This window comes from Xyrauchen texanus, chromosome 17, assembly GCF_025860055.1.
Source record: "Xyrauchen texanus isolate HMW12.3.18 chromosome 17, RBS_HiC_50CHRs, whole genome shotgun sequence".
In the NCBI taxonomy this organism is placed as follows: Eukaryota; Metazoa; Chordata; class Actinopteri; order Cypriniformes; family Catostomidae; genus Xyrauchen; species Xyrauchen texanus.
In genome coordinates, this window is record NC_068292.1 from 20,082,162 (window position 1) to 20,106,409 (window position 24,248).

General features: G+C 38.6%; 1 protein-coding gene across 4 annotated transcripts; it reads right to left on the bottom strand.

Annotated features, from left to right (window-relative positions):
* Positions 1-6,159: 6,159 nt before the first annotated feature.
* On the bottom strand, positions 6,160-23,910 carry LOC127658201 (uncharacterized). 4 transcript variants are annotated; one of them, XM_052147357.1, is made up of 12 exons: positions 23,808-23,910; positions 19,613-22,759; positions 14,620-15,633; positions 13,880-13,999; positions 13,695-13,771; positions 13,495-13,512; positions 13,054-13,228; positions 12,498-12,603; positions 12,323-12,369; positions 9,915-10,707; positions 8,929-9,084; positions 6,160-8,432 (listed from the first exon to the last, which is right to left on the bottom strand). In XM_052147357.1, exons 2-12 carry the CDS (start codon positions 22,665-22,667, stop codon positions 8,267-8,269), a joined length of 5,727 nt encoding a protein of 1,908 aa, XP_052003317.1. In that variant the 5' UTR covers positions 22,668-22,759; positions 23,808-23,910; the 3' UTR covers positions 6,160-8,266. The 4 variants fall into 4 exon arrangements, with proteins under 4 accessions (XP_052003317.1, XP_052003318.1, XP_052003320.1 ...); XM_052147358.1 differs by having other exon boundaries at positions 19,613-22,778; XM_052147360.1 differs by lacking the exon at positions 14,620-15,633.
* Positions 23,911-24,248: the final 338 nt, after the last annotated feature.

Here is a 24,248-nt window from a genome sequence, read left to right on the forward strand (position 1 = left end):
CTTGGCCTGTTCTTCTTTTTGTATTGATAGGTTTCCTTGTTTATACATTATTATGCTTGAAGAAACCTATTACTTGTGGTAAGACAAAGAGACAAATAAATCCAAACCCATGAGTAGTGCATCATAAGCCAAAGTTGTATAATACAACTAAATATGTATCAGTGAACTTAAGGGGGCTTTCACACTGGCAGTTTAGTTCGAAACAGCACAGTTAGCATGAAAAATTGGTAATGTGAAAGCTGTCATGCGGACCGTTTATCTTAAGTAATTTTATTTGTGGTGGTTTGTTCTGCACTTTTGCACGTTGCACATTTTTTTAACCAAAAGCAATTAAAGTGGTTAACTTGTTTACAGTAAATGCATTGTCTGCTGGTTTATTTTGCTACTTTTCAGTAAACCACATTAAGTATGCCACTTGGTACTGTAAGAATTTGAATATTAAAGTGCAAATTAACACCTGACCACGCTTGTGGGTTTAATTGCTACTGTTACAATTAAAAACTGTAGAAGGGTAAAATCATGCCAGGCAGACAATTGTATGATTTAAGCACCACTGAAACCACACCGACGCTGCAAACGTCCCCAGTGTGAAAGCCACGTAAGATAGAGGCTCATATCTAATGAACAATAGTGATTTCATTAACATTTTGAAAATGTTTCAGAGGGGGGAAATGGCACGCCCTAGTGGTTATAATATTAACACGAAGATAACATTATAGGCCCTGCATAATTTTATATCTTGATGATCACCTGCACTGACGTGCACAGAACTGGGTGACTTGTGACCGAAAGTATTCCTTTGATATTAACATTTATGTATCAGAATTTCACAGTAACTATACTTGGTTCATTCATGATGAAATTGATGTGCAATTGTAGTGTGCTCCCTTAAAACGCACTTCACTTTCCAACAAAAGTGAATAACTGCGTTCAAAAACAATAGTCCATATGACTCATGTGCTGTGTTTCATGTTTTCTTAAGTCACACAACAGAATTATTTGAGGAACTGACCCAACCTGCAAATGGGTCATTCTCAATAAATGTTGACTTTCCATCTTGCGTATAAATGCTGAGGGTAAACATTTTGTAACACGATGACATAAATTTGTATTCATAAAAGGCAACTTGGCCGTTGTTCTTTCTTATATTATTTAATTTTGTTTCATTAACGAAGCAAGTTAACACTAAGTTAACACTATTGAGGGTTAAATGGGTTACAAAACCACATTTTGAGGCTTCAATGGGGTACAACACCAAATATTTTTGTGTGAAAATATTATTTTGAATGTGAGTTAATAGTATTTTAACATGGTGTGAAAAACCACTATATGTATATATAAGCAGCCTCTGAACTTTGACCTTAAAATTTTTTTTTTTACATTTTTTTATTTGAAAAAAGTTTAAAACATAAAAAAAGGTTTTAACATTGATAACACCAATGCCATGAAGTCAATTGTTAATAACAATTTTTTGCACACTTGTTCGGCTTGCACTAATTATTAAAAACAAGTACAAAAGAAATACATAAATAACTTTACATGTCATAGAAGTGGTGTACCAGCAGAAGGGGACAAGTATTTATTTATTTATTTATTTATTTTCAGGCAATTGACAATTTCAAATATATTTTCTGAAAAGCTTGCAAAACAGAGCCATATAATTTAAGGTTAGGTTACAAAATGATACCTTTTATTTGTAATTTTTTTGCTATTTGAAAGCTTTTTCATGACTAAAATGTCAAGGGACATGTTTGTCAACATGTTTTGATACCGACCCAAATATTGTCAGAAATAACCTATTTTTTTGAGCCACAAAATGTCTCAGTTACTGATGTAACTCTGTTCCCTGATGGAGGTTGTGTCGATGAGTTGACACTAGGGGTCATCCTTGGGAGCCTAGACATCTCTGATCTTTGATAAAAGGCCAATGGGAATTGGCATGTGGGATTGGCGAGCCAAAGACCCGGCTATTTCAGCGGTTGATTCAGTGTTGTGGCAAGAGGGACACAACGTCTCGTTCCCTCCATCAGGGAACGGAGGTTACATCAGTAAACGAGACATGCCCTATCTGTCACTCACTTGACGTTGTGTCGATGAGTTGACACTTGGGGTATGTATGGCCTCGGTCTGCTTTCTTACCGCTTAGAACTGCCGAGCAAATTATCCAACGTGTCGCCAAACACCCCAACCTGGGAGATGGGGGCGTCAAGGAAATGAACCTTGTCGGCCTCTCGTGACTCAACCAGGTTGAGCCAAATGTGGTGTTCCTGGACCTCCATGGCGGATGCCAACTGCCCGAGAGCGTGCGCCAAGACCTTCGTCGCTCGGAGGGCACCGAGCGCAACTACTGCATTAGTCCAGGGTCAGGACTACCCTCGTGTAGTTCTCTTGGTGCCTTGGCTTGGTCCACCTGCAGGAGTGCCATGGCATGCAAGGCGGAAGCAGCATGCCCAGCAGCGCTGTAGGCTTTAGCCGTCAGTGACAACATCAGCCAAGTGGCGGCGGTTTGCGGGTACAGGTGCACCACAACCGCTTGGTCCACTTGGGGAATCGCCGTGTAGCCCCTTGCCGCTCCGCCATCGAGGGTAGTGAGAGCGGATGAGCTCACGGACCTTGTGCGGGCAGAGAAAGTTGCCTGCCACAAACGCGTGAGCTCTTCATGCACCTCCTGGAAGATTGGAACCGGGGCAGTGGGCGGCCGTGAGCGGCGCTCTGGCCCCAGGAACCAATCATCGAGCCTTGAGGGTTCGGGGGGAGCAGAGGGTCCCATTCCAGCCCGACACTCGCGGCTGCCCGGGCATGCCACCAGCTCTGCGTCAGCCTGTGACTGAGCTACCACACCCGAGAGTGGGAGTCCAGCCGAGTCCTCAGCGTCAGACATGACGAGCCCGTTCTCCGATGCCATCTCCGATGTCCGGCGTAAGACAGACCGGCAACCTTGTTCCAGAGATCAGTCAGAGCATACGAGTGTGATACCTGGCGGAGAGGGTCCCATTGATGTCCCAGTGCTAACCGACCCTGCCTCATACCCGTTGGTAGAAGGACAGAGTCGGGGAGCCGCTGGGGTTTCTTGCCTTCTTACGAAGCGAGAAGCGATCGCAGCGTATCCATGGTCATGTCCTTGCAATGAGGGCATGAACCATCCACCAACGCTGACTCTGTGTGGGTAGCACCCAGGTATGTAAGGCAGCATTCATGGCCATCTGAAACAGAGAGAAATCGACCGCAACCAGGAATTACACACAAATGAAAGAGCATCTTGAAAAAGACGCTTTCGTTTGTGCCACTCTTTTAGAGAAATATAAACTCATTTAGTGATTTTTATATATATATAAAAATCAGGGGAGTGTCATGCAAATCCCACACACCAATTCCCGTTTGACTTTTCTCAAATTTCAGAGATGTCTGGGCTCCCAAGGGTGACCCCTAGTGTCAAATCAGCGACACAACATCAAGTGAGTGACAGATAGGGAACTTTCTTTACCCAAAGAGGCGCTGGACGACTCACAAAACTGAATCCTCTGCATTCAAATCTCAGAACGTTTTACATCTCTTACACTCTTACAGGGTCATTTATTACTCTTACAGAGTAATTTTTAATTCAAACTGATAGTTGCAAGGATTCATACTTGTTAAATTCACCACAGCAGTATCTATCAAATATATTTTTTAAATCCTCCAGTAACCAATCTGAACAGTGCTGCCAAAAGTAGCATGTGCCACGTGACAGCGCCATCTGCGGTCTAGTGGTCTGTCGTCACATTTTTCCGAAAATAAAAAAATACATTTAATTTGTTAAATTATTTAAGCAACATATTTTACGATTTGCTGTTAATCAACAACTTTTTCCTGGACTAAAATTTAAAAAAGCCAAATTCAAGTTCTTCAAGCACCTTGCACGAACCCTGCAGTCGGGACAGCACTAGTGGGAGGTGGATGTAGGAGCAAAGATAGACTGGAGCGGGTGTACATTGATGATGGGTGTATTAGCAACTAAAACAAGGACATTGGGTTTTTCACCTGAAGCATGGCCAAGGCTACCGCATCAAAGAGTATGAAACAGTGAAAGAAATAGATCTAACAGTTAAACCCCGAAGGATAGGGTTGTACTTGGACTGCGACAGATGTCAGGTGTGCTTTTATAATGCAGATGATGACTCTACTACACACCACCACATACACTTCCTCCATACCTTACACAGTCTCTCTCCAGGAGCTTATCTGGCAAGAAATAATGCTGATCCACTAATAGCGTGCTGTAACTGATCAGTCTGAAGAATTAGACTTTTATTTAAAGCTGTGCTATATATTTTTTTTTTGGTTAAAAATGAACAAATTACCATTATTGATCTAGTAGGCCTACATAAACAATAAGTGTTCAAAAAAATTCCTTACCTTATGATTCACTATGGTAAGCCTTTAATTATGATTTCTATTTTGAGCTGTCGGGTCAGATTTAGCGCGAAATCGCTTCCTTATGTCGTTCCTCTGCATCATTACGTGTCCATAAACACAGGAAAGAAGTACCGGCTGTCACGTGTTCCGCAGGAGAAACTGCGTTCTTCACTTCGGTCAAACTCACACAGTTCAAGACAGCCGATTTACAAAGTTGTTTACCTGATATAAGTTACTGTGTTTACTAATATGTATGACTTCTGAAATTAACTAACTTGAATTGTTAAATTGCATATTTAAGGATATTGTTTTTACCTTTAATAAAGTATATTTTATCCCCATCATTATTGAATCCTCATTTAATTTTTTAGTTTATGGTGGATTGTGGCATTGCATAGACATACTATTGTAATATTATGGTTCACTTGCATTATCAACTGAGGCTGTACAATATATATAAAAATGTTTAAGTCTTCCACTGAACTCATATTAGTCATATCACGACTTTTATCTCTTTATTTTTACCTCTTAAACATTAATAGTAGATAAAACACTTGAATAATCATAATAATATATGCTGGTAACTGGTGGTGATTGAGGAGAGTTCCCTTTTCTGCTTTGAGTGGTGTCAGAAAATCACTAGAAGTGTAAAATTAATTCATTCAGAATATAATATTATATCCTGTACGATAATTAAGTAATAATTCAGTTTTTTAATGTTTAATCATCTTATATATCAACATGAACAATATCACATTATGACTCCAGCTCTGAATATCTCCAGTCATGATCACACTAGGTAAATCTCAAACCATGAGATTCATCCGCTAGAAGAGCAGTGCTGAAACACAACTCACGTAAAGTGTTCTTCTGCAAATTGCTTGCAATTGTAAGTTTCAACCACAGATGTCGCTAGGGAGCACAAAGTAACATAATGCAGCATTAACATGGCTTCATTACGAAATAGAGGCTTAAGAGGAACTGATTCTTTCATAGTGATTAAAGTGAGTTAAATACTGACTTTTCTTCTGGTTTCCTTGAATGGGAAAAAAAAATGTGCAAGAAAATTAGAGAAATCTGTTTGATTAAATTGAAATCAATGGATTAGACACCATTTGTTTTTGAAAATAAATATGCCCAAAATCAAATCCAGAGGCAAATATTGCCCATTAATAAAAAAGATCATTTTTGACACTGTTCAGATCCTACTCTGTAATTATTTGGGTTCATTTCTAAGACTGGAATTAGGCAGGTATATCCCATTTATTCCAAATTTGAAGCCTGTTTTTGTGCATATGCAACGTAAAAATGTGAGTTTAGGAACATTATCCACACTGCATTATGTACAGTGGATAACTTAAGATACAGAAGTAAAATTCTATAATTTACAGAAAAAAAAATATTTAAGGTTTACTAGTCACAGATTTAGATGCTGACTGTATAATTTAGCCAAATTTCTCTGTTATGATGCTTGTCTGAATGTTGTTAAAACAGTGCCCGGTAAAAACTATTTATTACACTTTTCTTCTCTTGGTGATAGTATTTCAAACAAATAATATAGGCATATTTGTGCCTCCATAATATTTGTTTTTCATCATGTTTGTCCTTTTGTGTATAAACAGCAGAGAACTCATTCAAAGCAAATTGCACTGACTAGAATATTGAAGTGAAAAAAACATTACAGTTTTACAGAGATACATCTTTACGCTACATATTATAATATAAGCCATACAAGATGTTTTTTTATATATATATTTTATTGTGTACACACACACCAACATGCATAGAGCTGATTCACTGGGAATAACAGAACTCATGAGTTGGAACAGTGCATTATGTTTTAAGTGTGCTACCAGCGATGGAAAATACCATACAGAGCTATGCAACTTATTACCACACAAACTGGTATGCTCACACACACACACAACAAGAGATAGATAGAGAGATAGACAAGAGGAACTGATAGAAAGCAGCTCAATTGATAGAATTAATCACAAACAATAAATACACTAGATTTATGATGCAACATAGCTGTTTCTTTCTCCAAAACAAACTAATGTAATTAAAACAAATTTTAAAAAAAGTCTGCTAATACCAAAATATTAATAAATGAACAGAAAAAAACCTTAATCATGCATCATTGCAGTTTGCCATGTGAGGTAAGACTACAATCTTTTTTCTTTATCTTGATAAAAATGTAGGTTATTTTTTTATTAATACAGGGACATTAAGAAACAAGCCAATTATTGTAAGATAACTGAGTTCGGTCTAGGATCTTAAGTTATTCAATTTCTCCCCCTAAACTATACCCAATAATAATGTACCAAATGTCTTTTTACATACCTGTAGATTGATAAATCCCATTTATTCATTAAAAGCTTGATATTAAAGTTCATACAGCTTTCATACATTATACATACAGTACTGTGAATACTCAGGGGGGGCCTGTTCCATCAGTCAATGTGAGTGTGGACACTACATATGCAATAAATACTCACTAAATTTAGATCACCTTTTCCACTACAGCTACTACAATCCAGGCCCATAAATTTAGCATGGAGTGTATGTATTTTGAGTGAGTGTACCCATGCTCACAAAAGAGAAAGATACAAAGTTGTGTTCATGGTTTACTGAAAGGCCTATTGTCTACACATATTCACACGTTCATGCAGTTTGTAAACCCCTGATTCAAAGCATTTAATCAATACAGAATATCCATTGAAAAGAAACCCCTTAATGCCATCAATCAGATGAGGTTTTCCTCAGCAACAAGCCTCATAAATAGTACTGTACAGTTTATGCATAGTCATCACTATCAAGCTCATGGTGATAAAGATCTTTTGGTGATAAAGACCACATTAGCTATCATATTGTAAGAAATAAAACAATTATCTACACACTAATTTAGTACCATTCAGTGTTATACAATAATAATAATAATAATAACATTGCAATTCCAATCCAATGTGATTATTCAAAAAAATGTGTTATTATTATTTACTTATTTTGGTAAGTGAGATAATAAAAGGGTGTTCATTAGGGCATCTTCAGGCAACACCAAAAATGAATCTACCATTTTCTTCTATTTATTGTTGGTGTACAAATTAGGACAACAAAGTGTTAATATGTTGAGGAATTTTAATTGTCAAGCAATTGCTTTATAGAATGACTAGTCAATTAACCTCTAGAGTCTTATTTAAAAGTGCTAAATAATCCTAACAAAACCAAACCATTAATTACTTAATAAATTAAAGAGTTACCTTCAGTAAATCTTTCATATTCACTCATGCAGCCCCAGAATAATGAATAAAGTCCTGCTTTTACAACATATTGCTGGGCTGATGATATGTCAAGAAAAATGCACAGGGTTTACACACACAGTTTAGTGTGCAACCAAAAAAATTGCAAAAGGATACCGGTTCTGTTTAGTGGTCTTAAAATTGTGATACATACTCTAAAATGTAACAAACGGGTGGATTTAGGCATGGGCACATTGGGCAGCTGTGTGCTAAGCAAGCTTTTGGGCAAGCCGTTTGTAATGGCAGAACACCTTTACTAAATACAAATATCATAGTTCCATTTTTCTTTAACTTGATTGTTTTTCATTTCATTACTCACTTTAAGTCTTATCTGTCTATCTATCTTTGTTAATCTATGGTAAATATTTATGATTTGTTCAGTAATGTGAGTTGTGTCCTATATATCACAGAAAATATTTCAGATATCACACACCAGGCAACGATGGTCAAAGTTAAACACATAACACAGCTACTATTTACTACATTTATATATGTCTCTTTTTCCTTAAACTTAAGTAAATATACCCTGATATTACTTTACACAAACATCCAGGTAAAATTTAGGAATAAAGTCACATGACAAGTGAAGCATAACCAATAGGAACAAGGCCCTCCTTGTCACCTTGACGACATCGAATCCAGTCATGGTCCACACCACCCAATAGAACAAGCTCCTCACCTTTCCTGAAGCTCAGTTCTGTCCCAATTCCGGTGTGGTCACACAGAGTTCTGACCACCCTGATAAATCACAAACAAGATTTAGCACATTGTTGATAGTATGAGTTTCAATGTCTTAGATGAAGTGTGCTTTATTATACATAAATACCAAAAGGTGAAGAGTGTAATTTCTGCGCCACTAGTGGCACCAAATGGAATTGCAAAAACAGTGACCATTTTCAAACAAGTTTCCTGAACATGCCTGCTGTCTACCATTGGTCAAACAGATAGTCCTGCTTCAAACTCAAACATGTTGCAATGTCAGGCAATGTTTTGATAGTGCTACAGAGTCACAGTGTTTACACTTCTTCAGGGAAGTCAACCAACAGATGGTTTACCTATAGTTGTCTATGTATGCATGTTCAGCTCAGATAATATTTTAACCGAGATAACCATTAGACACTTCACCTGTTTTATCAACCTGTTTTTAAAGGCCAAAGAGGGAAGAAGGCTAAACATGTGACCCACAAACACAATGAATCTCATAAGAATATGAATAATCGAATGGAAAGTTTACCTTAAGAGCCTCGGCTGATCTCTGGTTTCCTTTCTCTTTTCATTTTTATCTTCTTTGCATTTCTGGAGCTCTCTCATTTCAGATGGAGAACCCTGGCCAATGTTCACTATGCGGGTAAGGACAGATATGCCAGAGGAGAGCCACTGAGATGGGCGCCTATGTGAGAGGGCCAAATGTACTTCACATATCAGACAAACGGTATCTAAAACAAACTAAACTGAAAAAAATAAAATAAAGTCATAATTTACTCGGTTTCATTTTTCAGTTGGGATGATTTATATTTATATTTAGACAATTTAGCATAAGGCTGCAACATAACATAAATGTGAAGAAAAAAAATCAAAATCAAAAGGGGCTTAAAGGGATAGTTCACCTAAAAATTACAAAATTCTCTCATTATTTACTTACCCTCATTTTTACTCAAATGTGTTTCCTCACATTTGAGGAAACATTTTACATATCTTAGCTCAGTAGGTCCTTAAAATGCAAGTGAATGGCAATTTCTCTTTTGAAGCTCCAAAAATCACAGACAGTCAGCATAGTCTTCATCCATACGACACCAGCTGTTAAATTAATGTCTTCTAAAGCAACACGATCACATTTTTGTGTATAATCCAATGCTTCACAAGAGGACGGAGTCCAAGCGATCTCTCGTGTGACATATTAGTATTGCCATGATACATATGTAATCTCACATTCTCCACTCGGTTGAGACATCCAGGATAAGCACACAAACTTATTGAAATTATTTTCTATTTTTCTTCAAATGTGTTCTGGTGAAGAAAGAAAGTCATAAACACCAGGGATATCATGATGGTGAGTATATAATGAGAGAATTTAAATTTTTGGGTGAACTATCCCTTTAAATACTTTCTAAATGCACTGTGTGTATACAGTATGTATATATATATATATATATATAAACCCATCATATTTCCATCATACCCAAACATTCTCTGTAATCCAATAGACAAGTTCAATCAAACCTGCTTGGTGGAGGGTTATTTGAGCTCTTCGAAGCTCCAAAGAGCCTTCCCATGCCCCAAGGAACAGCTGATCCACTATCCCACATGGAAAACTCTACAGCTCTTGGTTGCTGACTGTTTTCAACTGGACTTTTTGGATTCAGTGAGAAGCCAGTCTTTGAGTCATCTGGTGAGTTAGGAGCTTTAACATCCTCTGTGGAGTTAGAGTTGGCCAAACCAATGTTCTGCCCAAAACGCTCCCCGAGACGCATCACTGCACCCCAGCCTTGATGAAGGGCCTGGCCTGCCTGCTGCGAAAGACATGCTCCACTCCTGCCACTAAGAGCTGCTGAGATCTCACTCCCTTTGAACCACGATAATGGAGGACTGGCTACCTCCTTGGTGACACCGGATGACAGCACAATTGGATTGCGATAGGCTGACTCTTCAAACACATCAAGAACATGACTGGGCAGGCTTGTGAGACCTGGATTGGCATCTTGTAAATACAAACCACCAGGGTCTTGCTCTAAAATGCTCCCAAGATGATGGCCACTCCCTTGGAAAAGCCCCTTGGGTGATAAGTGGAAGCTGAAGTCTTCATTTGGCGGGCTACATTTCTCAGGTCTGTGACTCGCTGGTGTAATAGTTGGGGAGGTGGGATCAAGGTGATGATGCTGAAACAGCAAGTCGAGGTTAAAGGTTAGAAGAGAGAGAGGCTGCAGTAGGAGGAGGAGCTCCTCAAAAAGGGGCTGACAGGACGTGAGTGACAGACGCATGAAGGAAGTAGGCCGATAATATGTCTCTAACACATCTGTAGGAAAGAAAAAACAAGAAGTCATTGACAGGCAACAGTAAGAATTAAAATATAAATTAAAATCAATCAATCAATCAATCAATCAATCAATCTATCTATCTATCTATCTATCTATCTATCTATCTATCTATCTATCTATCTATCTATCTATCTATCTATCCATCCATCCATCCATCCATCCATCCATCCATCCATCCATCCATCCATCTATCTACACTGCCTGGCCCCCCAAAAAAAAGTTGTCGTTTGAAAAAAGTTAGTGTTATGATCTGGGGTTGCTTCAGTTGGTCAGGTCTAGGCTCAGCAACGTTATGCAGCAATAAAATGAAGTCAGCTGACAACCTGAATGTACTGAATGACCAGGTTATCCCATCAATGGATTTTTTCTTCCCTGACGATATGGGTATATTCCAGGACAACAATGCCAAGATTCAACGGACTCAAATTGTGAGAAAGCGGTTCAAGGAGCATGAGGAATCATTTCCACACATGAATTGGCCACCACAGAGTCCTGACCTTCACTCCATTGAAAATCTTTGGGATGTGCTGGAGAACACTTTATGGAGTGGTTCGACTCTCCCTTCATCAGTACAAGATCTCAGCCAAAAATTAATGCAACTCTGGATGGAAATAAATGTTGTGACGTAGCATAAGGTTGTCAAAACAATTCCATGACGAATGCGTGCTGTAATCAAAGCTAAAGGCGATCCAACTAAATATGTATGACTTTTTTTTGGCCAGACAGTCTGTCTGTTTGTCTGTCTGTCTGTCTATCTATCTCTCTATCTATCTATAAATATCTAACAAGGCATAAGTAAACATCTTTAAAATAGATTTACTTTGAAGTTCAATATTTTTTGTTTAAAGAATAAATCCCACAAAATGTTGTTAGATTTATGCATAAAAAAAGTCTTGTTGTCTAATGTAATTTTGCTTCTCAAGTAAATTGTCTTATTTACGGATAATTCGATATTTTTACTAGAAAGCAAGAGAGAGACAATAATGTTTTGCAGCACATTTTTTTTAAACTCTTTGTTTGTACACTGTATTTACACTCACAAACCACTTTATTAGGAACACCTGTACACCTACCTATTCATGTGATTATTTAATCAGCCAATCATGTGGCAGCAGTGCAATGCATATATCATGAAGATACAGGTCAGGAGCTTCAATTAACATAAACCATCAGAATGAAGAAAAAAAAAACATTCTCAGTGATTTCAAGTGTGGCATGATTGTTGGTGCCAGACAGGCTGGTTTGAGTAACTGCTGATCTCCTGGGATTTCACGCACAACAGTCTCTAGTATTTACACAGAATTGTGGCAAAAAAATAATTAAATCCAGTGAGTGAAAGTTCTGTGGATGGAAACGGCTTGTTGATGAGAAAGGTCAACAGAGAATGGCCAGACTGGTTTGAGCTGACAGAAAGGCTACAGTAACTCAGATAATCCCTCTGTACAATTGTAGTGAGCAGAATAACTTCTCAATATGCACAACACGTCGAACCTTGAGGCGGATGGGTTACAACAGCAGAAGACCACATTGTGCACTTTATTAAGGCCACAGTGTTGCTAATAAAGTGTTCGGTGGGTGTATGTGAATACTTACCACTGCAGGACAGCAGATGAGAAAACCAGTAATCCAGGAGCTTGATACTGTAGGACAGGGATAATTAACAGGAAAAAACAAATAGAGAGAGATTCAATTGTCACAGATTCAAGTCATTTTTCCAGCAAAATCATCTCACACTAATTAAGGTAGACTGAGAAAGGCTGTGGCTTACTTGAGAAGACCAAACAGGAAGGCATTAAACCTGTGTCTGCTCAGCTTAAGCTGGGGAAGCCCTGCTACTTTATTCTGGAGGCTGTGCAAAGCCTGTGTTCCTGGGCCTAGGGAATCACCAAAAATGAAGAAGGAAGAATTTTAATAGACACATACAATTTAGCACAAGAAAATCATAAATTGTTAATGTTATTAAATACAGATGGAGGTGCAACACATTCATGCTGTGAGATTTATTGGCATCATCTTAATGTTACATAATAATTGAGACCGATGAATATAAGAAGCAGAAAAATGAGAGAAATGAAGGAGTAATATGAACAATGTTTAAAGATGAAAAGTATGACAAAGTTGGGTGAGTCAATACTGCAGGGATTGAGAGTGCCAGGAAAGAAGACAAGAAAAAAGGCTGAGAGAAATAGAGACAGAAAGAGAGGGAGAATAAAAATATGCAAAACAGTGTAGGACTAAGAGGATGTTATAGATGTAGGGTTGTGAGATGGTTGCTAAAGCTAATGTTCTTGCATGCCAGCTCAGAAGGTCCGGGTGTCTTATACCTGGTTTGGTGAAGGCCTGAACCAATCTCCAGGGTGAATTCATCCTTCTGCCAGTGATGAGGTCACTCTGGTGGGGTCTGAGTCCATCACAGAGCAGGGTGCGCAGGGCAGGACAAAGGCACTGCAGTACGAGACGACCCAGAGAGGGATTTACACTGCTGTCTCCAGAAAGGGCCTGTGAACATAGGTCAAGAAAAGGCAATGGAAGATTGACAGACAAGTGAGGGAGGAGAGAGAGACAGAGAAAGAATAAAATGTACAAAGCAAAGGAGAATAGATGTAGAGCAGAAAAAATATATATATAAAGTGTCAAAAATTAATAAAAGAGGTAGCCAGACGGAAAGAAGAAAGTAAGAGAAAGAGGTGAAACAGACAGAGAAAAGGTGCATTAGTGTGCAAATAAGTTATTGACAAAGTTCATGTTTATGAACTTTGAAGTACCTTATCTACTGAGTGAAACTGGAGAAAGAAAAAAGGAAGAGTGCATGAAAGTGGCATGGAGAGAAACAAAGGAAAACAGGTATGGATTAACTCATTCTTTCTTTGTTCATAGATCTTTTCAGTGGGAATGTTCATATCAAATGTGGTGGTTGTTATATCAGTGATGCTACGGTTGAAGCTAACATTGACACAAAACTAACCTTCTGCACCACGGTCCTGGATGAACTGAACTGAGCCAAAATAGCTTCTACTGCCAAACTGACAGCATTGACAAAAGCTGTGTGATTAAAACGAAAACATTCATTTACAATAGCAAAATAAATACAAATGCAACTCTACACTCTATATGAATTTGATAATCTTGAGGAATGCTGTACTATATTACTTCTCTTTTCCTGCAGGCATGCAGAAGACAGCCCGTCAGATTTCAGTGAGGCCCTCACATCATCTCCAATCCAGGACACATTCTTCTGATCACAGCCAGTAAATGAGAAGCTGCGAACAGCTATTAGGAGGGAAAATAAAAGGGTGGGGTTAAAAACTCGATTAACAGAAGATAATGTATTGCAGTTGAACTTGAGATGTCCAGAAGTACAGGAGAGTACAGTTCAGAACATGTACAGATTATCTGATACAAATATTAAGGAATAAATTATGAAAGATATTTATTCATTTGAGAAGTACAGAAAAATTTAGATAAACATATTTGGATTTGACACATGCATGTATCCATGGGGTAAGATAAAAACAAATCATGCTAAGCAGCACCAAAATGAACTACCAGCACCTTTACAATCATCAATCATCAATCACAATGTTAGTGGGAAGAAAATCATTTGAACGGGCAAAAAGTGTATTTAATTTGCAAAACTTGTTATAAAAGATGACAAGCAAACAAAAAGCAACACTAACAGTTGGATAGTAAAAGACAACATGAAGTTGTCACTTTCAGAAAAGTTTGGATGTCATCATGCAACAGACATAGACACTGACAGTGTTACAATATCAACATGATATGCATGGAGACAACGGCAACAGACAGGGTGCCTTATAATCAAAGAAAGTGGGAAATAGGTCATGGAAATTGAGAGAAATGAGATAGAAAGAATGCACTGATATTCTTACTCAAAGTAAGCTGTGGTGGACTCTGTTGAAAGTGAAGTATGGGGACCGATGGTTCCCGCAGAGGGGTTTGAACAGGTGGGGTGTACAGATACGGGTAATAGAGGGGGGCGGCAAGGGCAGGAAGGGTATGACTGCGAGCGGAGAGCGGTGAACAGAGACGGGCAACATTTGTGCCAGAAATTGTCAGCCCAGACTTATGAGGAGGGGAAATTGCACCTACGGGGGACAGGTGTGGGGGTGCACCTTTGTGCAAGGGGCAGTTTTTGGGGTGGTAAAGGTAGTAGGCAGGGAAAGATACAACCTCTTGTTTGTTTTGCGTTGTCTTTTCATTGCTATTGTGGTATAAAAATGAGTCAATTAGTAGTTCTGGATCGTCTGTTTTTCCAGAATTCAAATCAAACAGATAATTAGCATTTTGGTAACTGTTTTTGTTCGCATCTCTCTGATTTTTAAGGTTCCGCATTGCTATGTAGCTTTGCATATCAATGTTTTTGTATGGCGTTATGTCGCCGTCAGTGAGTGTGTTAAAGTCAGTTAATGGTTCAGGGTCAGAAAAAAGCTTCAGGGTATTTCTTGTGTATTTGCCATCACAGTAGAGTGAATCTTCATTTTGTATTGGATCTAATTCACTGTTATACAGAGGACAGAAATTTGTAGTCTTGATTTCAGAATCAGGGCCATAGAGGTAAAAAGAATCGAAAAAGCTGTCAGCATGATTGCACTGGTGGTACAAAGAATCCATGTTACCATTGTGATAATTTCTTTGTTTACAGAACAAAAACGTATTGTTTTCTGAGCCAGCACAGTTAAGTGAGTCAGTATAGTCTTCTCTACAGGGGTCAGAGTTTAGATTTATGCATGGTTTGGAAATAGAAGCCCTACTTTGGGCCATGGCATGATCCCTGTTTGTATCAGTGTGGTAAAACTGGAAGGCTTGTGACAGCGGACCAGTGCGCAGGTAATAAGGCGAGGTCAAGGAGTTGGGCAAGGCAAGAGATAAGGGAGGTGAGGACACTTTAACAGAAAGCATTTAAATAAGCATTTATGGGTACACAAGTAAGGAATTGTAAAGGTATAACAATGGAGGATATTCAGAATCAATGGGATGTGCAGAATGGTAAAACAGCAGTGAAGAAAGAGAGAGAGAAAAAGAGAGAATGGAGAAAATGTTAGTGTCATTTTGAAAAAGAGAGAATGCACTTATGTAAACATGAGGGCAAAACAGATGATTCAGAACTCCTTCAAACATTCAATATTCTGTATGAATAGAGAGCATTCTGTGTCTTAATCCTAAAAACATTTGAACATTGCACAGCATAACACCATAGTACATAGGAAAGTAAAATGGATTGAAGTCATGGTTCGCAGATGCACTAAAGTATATCAATTTAAATAATTAAAAGAAATGGTCATATAGGTTTGGAACGACATGAGAATGAGTTATTTATGACAGACTTTTAATTTTGGGGTGATCTATCACTTTAAGTAGTAAATAAAGTCCTAAAAACTGTACAGAGTACTTGGTGCCACACCCATGTTTCTTCCCTTTTCCCTCTCTTTAACTGCAAAATAATCCTCTTCAAAAACCAAACAATTTTTGAATACAGTATATGGTTTGCAACTCTTAACAGCAACATTTGTCTGTATGCAGTAAAGCATTATCTCAAGAGTTGCACAAGGATCATATTTCACCTGTCATGGCAGTTTGGACTCCAAAAGCAAGCTAAAAGACATCAAGTCTCAAGATAAGCACAATAATATTTTGTTTCATATCATTAGATTGTACAATATTTTGCATCTTAATGAATTGCTGATTCAGTGTTGAAAAACAGATCATATTGAGCCTTAGCCAATCAAAAGTGTAGTCTGATTTTGTTTATCATACATATCTCTAGATTATTAGTTTACTTATTTAAAAGTCTTTTATTTACTTTACCTTTCTTTTGCTGATCTCTATCTCTTAAATCAGGTCAGTTTGACTCAGCTTTCCTGTTTCCCTGTTGCTGTTTTCTGTACTGTGATTAGTGAAAAGTCCTGAGTCATGTCCTACCTACAATACACTTAATGGCATAATGTCTTAAGCACTGGCTATTCGCCACAGCCAGAAAAAATATTTATGGTAAATGATGTAATGATTAACCAAACAGTACTTTATTCATACAAATGAAAAACATGCACAGATACACACCACATAAAGAACTAATACTCTGAAGTGTTAAATTAATATTAGTGGTTGACCGATATGGGTTTTTTAATGGACGATGCAGATATCCAGAGAGCTGGGTGGCCGAGAGGCCGATTCAATGATATCACACACATTAATATAGTAAATAACATAAACATAAAATTGCTAAAAGAAAATCTTACAGTATTTAGCACTATATTTTCTCAATTTCACTCAAAACTTTGCAAAAAAAATTATATTGTATTTTAAATGGTAGATAGCAGTATCTTATGATTTCTTTTTAGTCATCAAATTTTAGTAACTTATTTGCAAATGAAGAAATTTTTAATATATTAGGAAGAAGGAAATACACACACAGTACACATATGATCCATGGATGATATGTCCACGTTAGCAATCGCATTTTCTCATACAGTGCATATTTGCAGATGTGAAGTGCTTTTACCTTGAAGTTGCACCAGAGATTATTTAGCAGAGATGGGCCGCTTCTATTAAAATGAATGGGAGAAATTAGAAATCCCAACTGCAGCCAATGGTCAATGGATGAAAATAGGATGTCCCACTTTACAGGTAAAAGAGCCAATCACCCTTTAGATACAGACATCGCATGTCAATCAACTCGAGAACACGCATGTGCTTTAGCAATAAAAGCTTGGAAAATTTCATTTTATTTTTGCATAATCTGAGGTATAGGAGCAACATTTAGAATACCAGTGTTGTCAGATTTCACTGCTGATTTGAAATGTTCTTTGATCGTAATCTTGACCAACCGTTTTGTAGATTTTGGTCTTTCCCCATTCAAGTAGATAGGAGCTGCGCTGTCATGACTGGAAATAGCCTCCCGAGAGCGTTCCAAACATGGCCGACAGTGGACTGACTTGCAAGAAAGACCTTGGTTGCATTCACGTGCAGCTCCAGTTAAAATGGCCCGTATAGCCTGCTTGCATAGTCACGGACTGACCATTATGATTTATGAATCAGAGAAACTTTTTATCCTGATTAATTTTTGATTCTGGCTGATAGAATACGTGCTTCAGAAGAAGATTTTAGATGAGCGCTCGATGAGAAGAAAACGCTGGTTTTCATGAGGTTCATGAATTACATCTGTTTAAAGGAGATATCTGTATATTTGTAGATATAGAAGATATACAAAATAAATGTAAAACATGGCCGACAGTGGACTGACTTGCTGGAAAGACTTTGGTTGAACTCACACGCTCATGCATATTTCCAATCTCAGCAATATCCTGACAGTTTAAACAGCCTGGATCACCTGCTTACATTGTGACCACTGGCCATCAGGATTTGTGAATCAGAGGAACTTTTGATCCTGATCCTGAAGATTTGATTCTGGCTGATAGAATACGCGCTACAGAGGAAGATGTTAGATTAGTGCTCGAAGGTATGAAAATGCTGGATTTTCGTGAGGTTTGTGAATTACATCTGTTTAAACAAGATATCTACATATTTGCAAATGGTATATAATAGAAGTTTAGTTGATATTTGCCTTTTATCATTAGAAAAGAAAGTTAAAATTGACAGATAACTGTTGAGGAGAGGCTGTTAGAATACGTGCTTTATAGGTAAATAAATGAGCACTCCACATGATGCTGGATCTGCTCAAGTTGTGTGAGGTTGGTTTATTACATCTGTTTAATGAGATATGTGCATATTAGCAGATGGAATATATGTAATTAGTTTTAATGATATTTGCCTTTTTATTATTAGACAAGACAGTTAAAAATTACAGGGAATTGTTGAGGAGAGAGAGTGAGAATGAAACAGGCGAGCACTTTAGCATAATGAGCTCAAATGCGTCTGTGATATGCGGACCATTAAATGACACTGTGTTGCACACTGGTCTATTATTGTAGTAACATGATGCACGTAGCAACACCATGAAGCTTGACTAGTCGTTTACAGGTCTCAGTCGCTTTACATGCAAGAAGGTGATTTTCACCAACCTCAAGAAAAAATATCGTCCAAACAGGAAAATGTATCAAGCAATGTTAGTGCTATTTATAGATGTATTAATTAGTGGTCTGATGATATATCGGTTGACCACTAATTAATATAGATATATATAGCACTAATATTGCTTAGCCATGATTGCTTAGCAGAGTTGAATGGTGTGTTATTCTTGTAAACATGAATGGGGGCTCCTTAAAATGTGCATCTGCTACTCAATTTACAGGCATATTAGAGGCCATAAATATATGCTGTCAAAAGTGGAGTAACCTGATCTAGGCAAATTTGTCTTTTCCCTTGGATAATCATTACAGAAAGGAACAGTGCAAAATGGGAAATTGTTGAAAAAACAAAGAAAATATACAGAGACAATACTTTTGATGGTGATGCCATTTTATGTTTCTCATGAAATGTTGATTAATTTTACTTCAATTCATCTAAAGTAGGAATTGTAGTTTGGACAAACATTCAAGAAAAAGTTAAATGTGTTCCAGGAAAAGGGAGAGAATATGAGAGAAAAAATGGAAATTGCCCACTGAGAGGATTAATAATTAAAAAGCTTGATGACATCATGAGAAACAACACATCATTAAGCCTGCTGCATTCTGAGATTCTCCCCAGTATTGACATGCTTACTCATCTTCCCATCTGGCTGTGTGTCACCACTTTCAATATCTTCAGAGCATTGTACTTTTACACTGTCATCCTCTAAAATTTTAACTTAATTTACATTATTCTTTCATATAATGTAGATTAACTATTTGAAATCTCTGCTGAGCTTTTTATAACAAATAGTTGCACAAAAAATACCTTAGAAAGTAATTACATTTACAACTTTACCTGTTGTCCTTGATTCCAAAGTCCACGCTCCATCTGCCATTCCTCTAACCACCAATTTTGCTTCATCATCTGTCTTTTTGGTGTGACCCTCTTTTTCTCTTTCGCTACAAATACTCTTCAGGCTGCCTTCACTGACTGAACAGCTGATTTGTTGGGAAGCTTTGCTGGACAGATCTGCTGGACAATCCTCTTGTATATTCAGGTGGCACATTTCCCTAAAGAGGGACAATGAGGCTGGAGTGGGTGGTGGCTGAAGAAAAGAAGCTTGTGCATGGGGAGTATATTCCCAGCCATCCCCATCAATCTTCTCTTTCCTCCATTTGAGGTTGTACAGGAAATCTGGGTCTGGGGTGATTACAGTTGGATCTGGTTCTGGCTGAACAGGAGGCGGTGGGGAACCCTTTTTGCATTTATTGCGTAATTCTTTAAAGGTTGTGACTTTTGAGCCTGAAGTTTCTTTGTGTAGCATGCCATCATTAGATGATTGTTTCATCTCAAGGGGTGGAGACTCTGCATCTGGGGTGAAGGCTATCAACCAGTCAAACCTATCTGGGCGAAAGGCATTGGCAGGTAGAGTGCATGGCTTGAGAGGTGGAAGTTCAGAAGAATTGAAAACTGGTGGACGAGGGGGCAAAGGTGGTGGTGGGGTGTCAGACATCACTGAAGTATAATCAAAATTCCCAAAGCTAATATTCGGGATGTTTGTATTGCTAAGATCGGTACAGTAATATGAGCAGGGAGCTAAGGAAACAGTGGTTACAAAACCACAGCTACAGCTATTATTACAGTTTCCACCATTCTTCTTATATTGCCTTGCCATTTCTGTGAAGGACATTGTCCTGTTTGCTTCTTTCTGTTCATCTTTAGAATCATCCTTTTTATTGAGTATATCTAATTCCTTCAAACAAGTAGACCTGTCTTTGCTAAATCTAGTTCCTTCTCTCAATCTGGAATTCAACCCCTCATCTACAACCCCTTTATTATCATTTTGTGTCCTGTTTACTCTAATTTCTCCCACCTGAGAGACATCAGATATTGCCTCTTGATCATTCTCCAGGACCACATCAACACAGACACCCAACTCAGGACTGAGTTTAAGCAATTCAGCTTGGGTGAGCCCTGCCAATGCAAGCAACTTTCGGATTTCCACATCCAATGCATGAAAAGTTGGAGGGGGTGGGAGTGATGGTGGAGGTGGAATAGCTGGAGGTGGTGACAACACAGGTGGAGGTGGCAATGGTGGAGGTCTGGACGTTGGAGGTGGAAGAGAGTGGGGGGTATTTTCTTTTTCAAGCTCAGCAAGTCTCTGAGCCTCCAGGCGGGCCTTGTGCCGTCTTCTAGGAGGTGGAATGGGTGGTGTGGGGAAGGTGAGAGTGGGGGAGTCTGTATTTAAGGTGAAGTAGGGCACAGGCTGTGCTGGAGGAGGAGGAAGGGTATGAGGTTTGGAGGCTGTGGGTGAAGATGGCAATTGAGGCAATGGAGGAACAGAGGCACTTATGGAGAAAGGAGTACTGTCATTGTTGGATGAGACTGCAAAGGTATGTCCACTGATGGTTTTGTACATGTGTGAGTCTGGGTGAGCACTTGCATGCCTTTTTGGAGGTTTTGGGGGCCGGGGAGGGGGAGGAAGATTCAGTGGTGATGGAGCAAGAGAATCAGGCAAAGGGGTTTCATCAAGCTCAGAAGGGGCTGTCAGATACACCCCTGCATCAGACAATTCCTGGGCATCACATAATTCTTTTTTATTGCTCTTATACAGCTTCCATGGAATGTCAATATTGCCCATTTCATCTAAAAGTCCAGTTATATCCTTATTATCAAAATCAAATCCTTCCTCCTGAAGTTTCACAAGATAGGCCAGTTTGACCTCTTTGTTGACCCTCTGAAGCTTCTGTTGATGATCCAGTCTATCTTTCACAATCAGCTCACTATCCAGTTCCCAATGTACAATCTGAACAATGCGGTAGAACAGATCTGCTTTTCCTAACTCTTCCATGGAGTCTATAAAGTTGAGGAGATCCAATTTTTCTGATGCCTTGTTCTCTGAGAAGTCAGAGGAGGGGGAGGATGGGGCAGAGGGATAGCCTTCATCAGAAGAGCAATGGGAAATTGGTGGTCTGTCAGAAGCATTGAGATCCAATGGTAAGATATTGGTCTGAAAGTTTGGGCTGTGGGAGGCTGGGGAATGGTTGGATGGATAGCATTCAGGAGCTTCTTGGTCCTGTGATGACAGTGAGAATGTATCTGGGCAGTCACACTCCAGATCTGAGCAGCTGCTAATTGATGTGGTAGAAGACGAGGTAGAAGATGTGAGAGAGAAGTCCAGCATGGATTCTGGGCAATTGCAGCAAGAAGGGACAAGAGTATCATCATCTTCATCGTCTTCATCTTCATCATCATTATCTCCATCACCATTGCCGTTACCATTCACATCGACATTGTCATTCACATTTATACTTTTGTCATTATTCTTGAGGCCAGCTCCATCTTTTTCATCCACATTGCCATTTTCCTCATCTCTCTCCTCCACTGGGATGGCATGAGGTTGGTTAATTTCCAGCTTGCCCTCATCTTCTTTTACGTCTTGTTTTAGAACAGCCAATTTATCCTTGTGAGGAGATGGTGGTGCTGTCTTCATTTGTTGTCTGATGGTAACAGTGTTATTGTTGTTATGGTTGTGATTATAAAGGCTGTTGCTATCCTGAGGTGAATGGCCATCACAACACAAACATGGTAGGCTGGGTTCATTGCAGTTTGGGTCCACATCTAGGTTTGAAAAAGTGCGTACACTTTTTGGTTTTGCTGGAATTGCACTAGCAGTGTTCTTTTGTGGCCGAACCAATTTGGCCTGAACTACTGGGGCTCGTACACCTTGACTGGGGCCCTTTAACCTGAAAGACGCAGGTGGTCCCCGGGTGCCAAGTCGAGGGGAGGAAGATGCTGTGCTAACGTTTTTGTCCACCCTTTTGGGTCCTTGGCTTGACTTGGCTTCTGGTTGCCTTTTGTCAAATCTGCGGGATCGTGAGGGCACAGATGGGCGAGATGAGGGATGCATGGTGAGATAGCGTTTATGTCCTGGTACTATTTTTGTTATTTGTCTAAGGGGTGTCTAAACATATGAGGTCACATCTTGGATCCTGTTACTACCTGAAATATCAAGAGGCATCTGTCAAAATCAAGACAGACACTGTTTAGAAACACATAAGCAAAAAATGTATTATCAATTGGTAAATATTAATATATAAAGTATTTTGTAGGTAAAAACACTTCTCTGTTGCCCCTGGAGTAATATTGTACATCACTGTTATTCCCAGTATCTCTAAGCATGATAATATCAACATTGTTCTGTTGTGCTAAGACATACCGTTTGTACACGTAAATACACCAGCTTTCTAACAACTCCTGACATTCTCTGTATAATAGTGTTACATAGCACCAATATTGACTGAATAAACCAGTATTTATTATATAATTCCTATATTATAAAGTGTGTATTGTTTGTAAGAAAGACAAATGCTAATAGGCCTAAAGATTGCCAACAGATTTACAATTAGCTAGACAAGTCGCATCATTCAGAGTAATATATTGCAGTCCAACATGGCCTGATAAGAACATATGTTTACATTCTAGCAATTTTACATAATTTATACAATAATAATCTCAATATCTATTTAAACCTATTAGAGAGAGTACATCATATTATTTACATATATAGAAAAGTAACGAAGAAGTGCTTTGGAAAAAAATCTATGCTGTGTTTTCCGCTCTTCGTGTACATTGAAGGTGCAATGCACTGCTCGCTCCCTATGTCCATGGATACAGAGGATGTAAATATGGGCCTAGCGCGCGCTTGTTAAATAAACTCAGCTTTGATTAAAAATAATAATAATAATAAAGAAAATACCAGTTTGAACATCAAATATTGTAATAAACCGTGATATATTCAGTTGTGTATTCGGAACATATAATGTTTAATTTTAAGCGTGTAGAAAGGTTTAATAAGATGTGACTGCCGTGCCACCTCCTCCGCAGGTATTGATGGTATTGTATCAGCAAGAACAGGGCACAAAAATAATTTGATAAGAATGCGTTTATGATATAGTTCCGATGTTGCCAAAACAAATCCATTGGAAAATCCCACAACAAGACAAACTGCAAAAGATTCAGAAGAAAATGTAATAAGAAAAAAAATTACCTCATTTTCAAAAGGATAGAAAGGACTCATTCTTGATATCTATCTATATTCCTGCGTACAAGGGCATTATTATACGCCGTTATTCTCTTTCCTTGCTTCTGTCTATCTCTCCGTCATTTCGCCCTCCCCCTTCTCTCTCCCTCATCTCATCCATGTGACCACACCCCTCAGCAGCATCTCCATCTTATCTGGCCATCTTATCTTGGAGAATGGGGTAAGCTGTGCCACCTATTATTGTAGTTGCCTTTCATGCAAAGAGAAAGCCTGGATACAGAGATATAACTGATAAAAGCCAAATTATATTTCGGAATGTCTGCTATCAACAAATTAGCAGCAGCTTTCTATGACACAGGGCCATGGTGATATGACTTCTATGAAAAAGAAACTGGTCCAGTGAAATAACTTGCCCCATTTTGTCATGTGAAGGGATGTGAATCATTT

Bases quoted from the DNA above. Each gene is read 5' to 3' on its own strand.
- LOC127658201 (XM_052147357.1), bottom strand. From the start codon at position 22,667: ATGCATCCCTCATCTCGCCCATCTGTGCCCTCACGATCCCGCAGATTT. The intron at 12,604-13,053 runs GTATAAGACACC...GTGATTCCCTAG, and splicing joins TCAGGCCTTCACCAAACCAG to GCCCAGGAACACAGGCTTTG. The intron at 10,708-12,322 runs GTAAGTATTCAC...TCTTTCCTACAG, and splicing joins TCATCTGCTGTCCTGCAGTG to ATGTGTTAGAGACATATTAT.